The 9,559-nt window shown below is 42.4% G+C and overlaps 1 protein-coding gene across 2 annotated transcripts in view; it reads right to left on the reverse strand.

The window, feature by feature from the left end:
- The window catches only part of CACNA2D3 (calcium voltage-gated channel auxiliary subunit alpha2delta 3), a 726,617-nt gene extending 717,870 nt beyond the window's left edge, over nucleotides 1-8,747 (reverse strand). Inside the window, exons 1-3 of one of the 2 annotated variants that reach the window (XM_042453686.1) lie at nucleotides 8,518-8,747; nucleotides 8,290-8,487; nucleotides 7,577-7,658 (exon numbers count right to left, since the gene is read on the reverse strand). In XM_042453686.1, the coding sequence (XP_042309620.1) occupies nucleotides 7,577-7,658; nucleotides 8,290-8,390 (183 nt within the window). In that variant the 5' untranslated portion in view covers nucleotides 8,391-8,487; nucleotides 8,518-8,747. The other variant, XM_042453685.1, reaches the window with a different exon arrangement.
- Between the last annotated feature and the right edge of the window lie 812 nt (nucleotides 8,748-9,559).

The raw sequence follows: 9,559 nt of genomic DNA on the forward strand, positions 1-9,559 counted from the left end.
ATTATTTTGGCTTGTCTGTATGGGGCCCAAATTACCTTCAGGCTATGTGCATAAGATGTATACAAAACATAAATGAATGTCATGTTTAGACTTGGGTTCTATTTCCCAAATATATCATTATGTATATGCAAATATTCCAAAAAAATTAAAAATCCCAAATCCCAAACACTTCTAGTCCCAAGCATTTCTGTCAGGAACACTCAACATGTATCACATGTTTCAAGGGCGACCAATGCTGTCTCCTGGTGCCACTGCTTTGTTATTTTGTGTTGAAGCGTCAAAAGGTACAGCAAGAGAAAAGTGCATCTTGTATCACAACAACAGCTTGTAGGATTTAGATGTATATTTTTAAAGTAATTGAAAATAATTGTTTGTACCTTTTAAGAAATAGAAAGTTAATGTAACTTTAAAATTGGCAAGTGTAACAATGTCTAACTACTTTATTGGGCAATGGAGCTATAACTGTAACTAACTTCAAAAAGTAATTTTTTGAAATACAGTTTTTAGATGCCGTGTGAAAGCTGGACAGTGAAGAAAGCTGATAGAAAGAAGATCAACTCATTTGGAACATGGTGCTGGATAACAGTGGTAAGGATACTATGGATAGCTAAAAAGACTAACAAATGGGTTCTTGAAGAAATCAAGCCTGAACTCTCCTTGGAAACCAAGATGACTAAATTGAGCTTGTCATACTTCACCTACATGATGAGAAGGCAGGACTCATTAGAAAAGGCTATAAAACTAGGAAAAGTGGAGGGCAATGGAAAGAGAGGAAGACTGCATACCAGAAGACCGCCACAGCTCTGGGCCTGTTGGACCTCAGCAGGGCAGTTAATGATGGGGAGCTTGGAGATGTCTCATTCACAGAGTTGCCATGGGTCAAGGCCAACTCAAGGGCAGCTAACAAATACAAATTATTGCTTTTGCAGTCCAAAAGCATGAGATAAAGTGTGCACTACAGTCTTTCATTACTATTTTCAACCTCACATCAGTAAAATGTGCAAAGCTGAAGGAAAGGAAGGATATAAATCAATAAACTGGTCACCCAAAATTTGGAGAATCTGTCCTTTCCACTTGGGAAAACTTCATGTCACAAATGAATCTCCCTCACAGATGAGAATCCCCAGGGATGAAGGCAATGTGAAATGCAAAACTGAACTGTTCCTTCATAATGTTTCTTCCTCTTGTTGCATGTTTTGTTTTCTACCAAACCCCTAGAGGAGGTTTCTTCCTCACTAAAAGAGTAATTTTCTTTCATTGCCCTTTTCCTCTCCACTTTACCGATTTCCCACTACCATACGAAATATTAGGAATGGCTTATGAAAAATTGTCATGCAGGAATATGTACAAACACAAATAATGTTGTGTTTGTTTCATTTTAATTAGCAGACCATCTCTCGTCTGTATGCTACTATCTTCTGCCCCTTGATGTGTGACACTTTGTGCATTGTCTTAGTTTTTGCCTCCATGGCATAGAGGTAAGAGTAAGAAGGAATAAAACGGCCTTATTAATGTCTGTAAGGAAAAGAATTTAAAATAGCCGGCATTACACACATATGGAAGATTCAAGTATACCTGTGCATAACACAAAAGAGCCATAGATCACAGAGTTGAAAGAGACCACAACCATTTAGGTCAACCCCTACCATGCAAGAATACATAGTTAAATCATCCCTGAGAGCTGACTATCCAGCCTTTGTTTAAAGACCTCCAAAGGAGAGTTCACCATCTTCCAAAGTAATCTATTCCACTCCCAAAAAGATCTTATCATCAGGAAATTATCCCTAATGTTTAGGTACCATCTCTTTTCTTACATTTGAATCCACTGATTCATCTCATAGTCTCTGGAACAACATAAACAAGCTTGTTGCATCTTCTACATGACATCTCTTCAGATACTGAAAGTTGACTATCATGTCACTTTTCAGTCTTCTCTTCTCCAAGCTAAACATAGAGCCCTAGTGGCGCAGTGGTTAAATGTCTGTACTGCAGCCACTCACTCACAAACCACAAGGTTTGAGTTCAATACCAGCCAGGGGAACAGGGTCAACTCAGCTTGGCTGACCTCCTTCCTAAGTCGCTAAAATGAGTACCCAATTAGCTTACACATTGTAAACTGCTTAGGGAGTGCTTAAGTGCACTGATAAGCGGTATAGAAATGTATTTGCTTATTGCTATTGCTAAACATACCCAGCTCCCCATGATGTTCCTCACAGGGATTGGTTTCCAGACCTTTTATCATCTTAGGGACCCTCATCTGAGCACATTTGACCTTGTCAATCTCCTTGTTTGAACTGTGGTGCCCATAACTAGACAGGTTATTCCAGATGCTCTCTGACCAAAGTGGTTGTTTAGCTCTAGGGCTGTGCCAATCTAAAATGCTTCCTTTGACAGATGTATGCAGTACATCTGACCAATATCATCTCATCAATGACACAGCTAACACAGATAAGAGTGTTATATTTTTAAAAAGTAACTTTTAAAAGAAACCTATCTCACTAGCTCACTATATAAAGCATGTAACTAAAACTCCATTATTTAAATACTATGAGTGTTGCCTTTGACTCTTTCATCTAGAAGGATTCATGGGGCAAGGTCCGTGCTTTCCTATTTTCAATCTTGATGACGTAATGTGTAATGCCATAACACGGAAAGCAGACAACCATTTTCAGAGAAGCCATGGTTTTTACCAGGATCTTAATTTTTCTAAGAAAGATAATGAAGACCTAGAATAATATTAGGGTTCACATTGCGCATCTCTGGGAACACTGTTGTTGTCACAGAAGAATCCTCTGTACCTGGATTCCATTGTGTTATATGGCCTCAGAAGCAGCAAATGCATGGTCAGCAATGTAAGCCATTCTCTGCACCAAGCGGATACCTGCAGTGCAGACATCGGTTTGGACTGACACCATATATAAGGAAGACCTGAAAGGTCCACAGACAAATAAGTGGCTGTTCATATTTGACAGGTGAGAGCAAGGAAGTACCTAATGGAAATTACAGATGAATGCCATTGCTGATATACTGGCACCATGGTTTGAAAGAAGCAGAATCTCCTCTGATATGGCAAATTATTTTATTAAAAGTATATCTATTCCATTGCTATTAAAAAATTAAAGGGTAAAAAAGATACCTAATAAAGTCCCATCACAATACCCAAGATATGTGTTCTTGTAAAAATCTAAAACCAATATTTAAAGAAACAGGGAGTATTTATCTTTAAAATTAAGCAAGAGTGTATGGCTCATGTTTGTGAATACCTTCCACAGCAATCACACTGATACTCTACTATACCCAACAAGAGTAATTGCTATTAATCATTAATTTAATAATGATAATACTTTAGAATGCAAGCAGCCAGTTCTCAATATTCAATCCTGTCCCATGGAAGCAAAGTAGAATCCTTCTCTGTCTTTAAAGTTTAAATCCTATCCTTAGTTCCTCTATGGGGAAGCCATCTGTTATCCTGTAATATTATAACGGAAGGGTATTGTCATTCAGATTCTCAGTATTCACAATGAGCCATTTTCAGGAAAGATCACCAGTGTAAACACAGCTGAAATGAAAAGGATGGCTTGGTTGAATTCTTTTGGAATAATATTTTGAATAATATGGCTCTTTATAGAACATTAGTCTGGAAAATGAAAGGAATACCTCTGCATAAAATCAAAAACTCCTCCTCTAAACTTCATTACACATGGCAGAGCAGGATACAACAGGAGCCAAATCCAAGAATCTCTGCAGTGTTTGCTAAGTAAGTAAAGAGTATGGATCCCTCTCCAGAAACATGTAGACAGTTTTCTGTATGGTGCCAAATCTTTATGATAACAAGAATTATAACTGAAAAATTAGCTGTATCCCAGGAAAGCATTTGTGTCCCTCTTAGAGATACAGACACACACACACCACTGCTACCACTAAACCACAAGCAAAACAGCATTGGTTCCTTTAAAGGTAAATAAAGACACACACAATTTTCTTTCTTGTTTATAGAAAAAAAATAAAATGTTAGCCAGCAGGCTCTCTTGAATTATGCTGCTGAAGTAGGAAAATAGTATTGAGTATTTATGGATGTTGTGAAAAGGCACTCCTGAGAGGTAGAGAGGAAGGAGTTTCAAGTGACCCTTGCATGGTTGGGACACGGGGTGCGGATAGATCAAATTACTGAGGCCATATCCAGAATACCTGCAAGAACCCTGCTTACATACTAGACCATCGTTTCTGGCTGACATTAATGGAGTTTGTGGCATTGATTCAGAGTGCTTTCTGTCTGTAATATAATTCAGCTTAAGTTTGATATAGGCACACTGACACAGAAGATCTACTGACATCAATTGGTCTTTCTTTCAAATAAATATTTTGAGTACTGAGATGCTAACATCTGGAAATCAGTCCAAACAAAGATGTATGCAGCTGACTATATCACTTGTTCCATCACAGAGTAATGAACAGGTAAGATGTCCTTCTCTGGGTACTGTGTGCCACTTTCACACTAGTACAGTTGGTGACCACACTGCTGCAGAGGAATGGCTACCTTTTATGCCACTCTTCAGCATAACAGACTCTCACGGGTCTACCTTGGATAATATTCTACTATGCTCCCATTCTAAATGACATGCAAATTATCCAGCGCAACCAAATATTAAAAAGAAAACTTGGGAGAGAAAACAGACTAAATTTAAATTCCAGTCCCACAGAAGCACTTTCTACTTTTTAAAGGCAGAAAGAAACGCAAAGCCAAACTCTCCATCTGTGCTACTATGAAAATATATCAAAACACGCTTATGCGGCATTTTGATTAATACTTTTTCTTAACCCAGAAAATCGTATTGTGTGACCAGAGAAATCACCTTAATCGTTTTTATCTTTAAACAGCACTTGAGTGTGATTTGTTTCATTTCAGTATTTCTGCTATCGTTATGAGTCTTATTTTATTCACGGGGACAAAACACGGAGGGAATAAACCAGGACTTGTGTTAATTCACAACTATATCGGCATCCGAATGGATTCCGCACCGCCAGGCACTAGAAAAGGGTCTCACATCTGGGATGGTGCAGTGATGTCATCTTACTAACTGTTTGGCTATCTAATGTTCCACGGGACTGGTTTTATTTTATATGCTTCAAAACTGCCAACATAGATATATGTGAAAATACTAGGCATATGTATTGCAATAGCGTTAATAGCACAAATTATTACAAATACTAACAGGAATCTGCTATTCTAGTCCTGCAGCTACAGAAAATGAAAGGCTTACAATACAGGCATCAGGCTGAAACAAAAATAAAATAAAATATATCAAAAGAAATCTAAAAAGAATCAAAGTCTCCCAAAATGCCAAGGCAGCACAGAGACATTGCACACACAACCGAAAATGCACACTATATCAACATTTATATATTTCTGTTTCATTTAGATATAGAATACCAACATAAACAAAACAAAACCCAAAACCTCCAGGTGGGGATTTAAATACAAAATTGTCGAGATGCAGAAAGAGAAACACAGCCCTGGCAGCACAACTAAAAGACAACGGGGAATATAAAATGAGCATTGTGGTAGCTTCTGATTATTGACACTGCAGTATGGCAACCAATAGGATCCTGTATTTCGGAAGGATCTACCATGAACAGGAAAAGAGTTACTGTACTACAAAGGCTATCACCTGGGAACTTTGCATGTCTTTAGTTTGTTAGGAAACATTGGGGGAAACTGAGCATTCAGTGGCTACAAAGGAAGGCTCTGCTGCAAGGGTTATGAACAAAGGCTGTATTTGTTTGGAAATATCTATTTTAATCAACTACTTTTTAAGGAGACAGATGATTGAAATGCTCGGAACAGGCTGTGGTTGAAACCTTTACCATGCTATCCTTTCACGAGAGATTTAGTTTACAAAGGATCGACAGCACACTGAGAAACATCCCTGCCTGCGAATGACATTTTGTTGAAGACTGTCATAAATGTAGTTTTCCACTGCAGCTTACAGAAATATATGAATCAATTTAAAAATATTCAAAAATGATCTTAGCCATTTTAACAAAGTGTGGCTGATAATCAGGATCAAGGAGAACAGCTCCATTTGTGAAAGCTAAACCATACTGAGGAGGAAAAGAAGAAGAAGGGGGTTCTCTTTTAAACTGTTATGTTTCCTTCATCTCATTAGGTTTGCTGCACTGAATGCAATGAGTGAAGCAAATAAGGTTTATTGTTTGTCTTACTAAAGCAGTATCACAGCATATCAGTTTGTGATGAATGCCAAGGTGCTTCAGTGTAAGAAGGGCATCATCAACTTCTTTATACAATATATGTGAGATGTTGTGGCATGGTTAAAGCAACATCTTTCTTATTTTTAAAGAAATGAACATCTTTTCATGTTAAACAACCAAGTCATTTCTGTCCCGGCTCTAACAACTATCTCTGCCGTCCGAATATCACCTTTTCAGCTTCTGCAGCAGCACAGCCCCTCAAGCCCTTTCCAACTTCCCAGGGCCCTGGATTGCTCATTTATTTTTAATCCGTCAACAGCTATATTTAAACGAAGGTTAACCGAATGTGCCATTGTAGTAGTAGCATATAGGTTTGCATGTTTAAATGAGCCCAGATGCAGGCTCTGATATATATTTAGAAAAGGTCTAATAACCCATTCTCTGTTCTCATTACTCTTCTGAATTATGGAGACTTAGCCCAATTTCTCAAGTTTTTGCACTACTTCCCAAGCTTATTACCCAGCTGTGCAGCTGAGCAGGGAGATAACCACATCCATTCCCCTTATCTGTAATGATGTGATACATCCCAGCACTGGAGGAATAATAGGATTGTGAGATACACACACACACACACACACACACACACACATGCAGAGATGACAAACAGCAGTAAAGCCTTTGGGGTTTGGGGTTTTAATTTATTGATTGATTGATTTTGCTGGCCATGAAGTACAGCTGGAGAAAGCAAAATAAACATCTATCCTATGTGAAGTCGAAGGCTTTCATGGCCAGCATCTATAGTTCTTTGTGGGTTTTGGGGGCTATATGTGGCCATGTTCTAGAAGAGTTTGTTCCTGAGGTTTCGCCAGCATCTGTGGCTGCAGGGGAAACATCAGGAATAAACTCTTCTAGAACATGGCCACATATAGCCCCCCAAACCCACAAAAAAGTCTATTAAAATCCATCCTGCCTTTTCAGTCTCTCCATTGAACTTTGTGTTATCTGTGTACACCGGACAGAAAGAGAGAGAAGAACCGGTGCTGTGAACTTCCTCACCCGGACCTAGGGAGCCAAAGAAAAGCCAGCCTCATTCTGAACAGAGTCCCTCTCATAAAGAACTAAAGGTAGGCTGTATTTAGAAAGGAGAAGGGTCTACAAAGAAGCAGCCCAGGAGGAAGGCATAAGTCTACGCTTTCTGCAGTGTGGAAAAAGACAGCAAGAGGCTAAAAGTGGGGAGGGATTGGGAAACATCCTTCAGAAAGAAGCATGGTTGATTGACTGAGGGACACCCCCCCCCCCTTCCCTTTCTTGCTTGCTGCCTTTCCTCCCAATCCGTCCTTTTCGCCTCTGGAGGGGAGAGCCTTACCTTCTGCAGAAGTTGGGAGCCGGAGTATTTGGCTGCGATGGATCGGATCTCCCCGCCAAAAGCAGAGGCCCAGAGTTTGACACTGGAAGGAAGAAGGAAGGGGAAAGACAGAGAGGGAGAAGGGAGAAATAATCATATCGGAGGCTGGGGGGATTTTAAAGAAGAGCTTAAGAAAAACAGCATTCGCAGGAGGCAACAAGAAGCCCCCAAAGGCTGGCGGCCGACTCCTCAGCATCCCCTCCGCCGCCTTTTGGAAAGCGGCTGTCTTTCCAAGAAGGAGGAAAAGTGATGCGGAAGGACCTTGGGGACCAAGCGGCCCTCCTGGCAAGATCCTTTCAAACCACCGGCTAAGATGAGGAGTTCCCCCAGGAGAGGCCAGGCGAGAGGGGAGCCAGCTTCGGAGACCACGAAAACTTTACCAGCCTAGAAAGCGAGAAGGAGAGCGAGATCGGCTGGTTTCAACAAGCCACCAGCAATGCTCTTGATCCCTTCTCCTTTCTCCTTTTTGCCGGATCGCCTTCCGAGAGAGAGAGAGAGAGAGAGAGAGAGAGGAGCGCCAGCGGAGCCCAGAGGGAGCGGAGCGAGCCCAAAGTTGGAGAGCTGCTTTTCGGGGAAGGAGCGGAGGGAGGCTTCCCTCTCTCTTCCGCAGCCCGACCCGCCCCCCACCCGGCTTCCCCTCTCCCTGCCCAGGGCCTGGGTCCTGCGACACTTACACCGACAGAGGGATCTGCTGCTCCGAGGTCACCCGGGACCCCACGCCGAGGCCGAGGGCCAGGAGGAGGGCCAGGGAGGCCGCCCGAGCCCCGCCGGCCATGGCTCGCCTTTCCCGGGGATGGAGCCCAGAAGGAGGAGCAGGACCCTCCGAGAGGCAGAAGCCCAGAGGCAGAAGAAGATCCGGGGAGTCCCAGGAAGAGGAGGAGGAGGAGGAGGAGGAGGAGGAGGAGGAGGAGGAGGAGGGCAAAGTCACAGCTCCGGCTCCATGCCCTCTCGCTCTCCCGCCTGAGCCCACTCTGCCAGCCCAGGCTCCGCCGCAGACCCCCTCGCCAGCTTCAGCCCCAGAGGCAGAGGCAGAGGCAGCTCCACTCTGCGCCAAGCGGCCCCGGAGTTGCTGCCACGCTCCTGCCTGCCTCCTGGTGCCTGCGGAGCCCGGCAGAGTTGGAGGCAAGGCTAGCTAGCTTGCACGCTGGCGGGGCTGGGCTCACGGAGGCAGGGAAGGAGGGAGGGAGGGGAAGGGGCCGGCGCGGCTCTCGCTCTTTGGCCTCTCCTCCGGGAGAGCCTTCTGGTTTCCCTGCCCTCCGCCTTCAGACGCCCAGCTCCTCCAGGGCCCCGCTTTTTGTAAACCTCCTGCGCGCCACTCAGAGAGAGAGAGGGGGGAGGGAGGGAGAGGGAGAGGGAGGGGGCGCGCAGGAGCACCGCCGGGCTTCTCTCTCTCTCCGTCTCTGTCTCTCACACAGTCAGCCTCGCTCTACAGAGAGAGAGAGAGAGAGCGATGCAGCTACACCTCTATCTACCATCTATCTATCCATTAGCTCTACCTATCTATAATCTATCTATCTATCTATCTATCTATCTACAGTTATACCTGTCTAGATCTATCTACAGTTTACCCATCTATAGTTCTTTCTATCTATGGTTACAGTTATATCTGTTTATAGCTCTAGCTACACTTCCATCCATCCATCCATCCATCACTCTAGCAATCTATGGTTATACTTATCTATCCAGAGACAGAAGAATACTTATCTATACTTATCTATAGTTATATCTATCTATCTATCTATCTATCTATCTATCTATCTATCTATCTATCTATCTATCTATATAACTATCTATAGCCCTATCTATATATACTTATATCTATCGGTCTATCCATCTATCTATAGCTCTTGCTATGTATAGTTATACCTATAGTGAAAGCTATCTATAGTTATGTCTGTCTATCTGTCTATCTATGGTTATACCTATCTATAGTTATAGCTATCT

This window comes from Sceloporus undulatus, chromosome 2, assembly GCF_019175285.1.
Source record: "Sceloporus undulatus isolate JIND9_A2432 ecotype Alabama chromosome 2, SceUnd_v1.1, whole genome shotgun sequence".
In the NCBI taxonomy this organism is placed as follows: Eukaryota; Metazoa; Chordata; class Lepidosauria; order Squamata; family Phrynosomatidae; genus Sceloporus; species Sceloporus undulatus.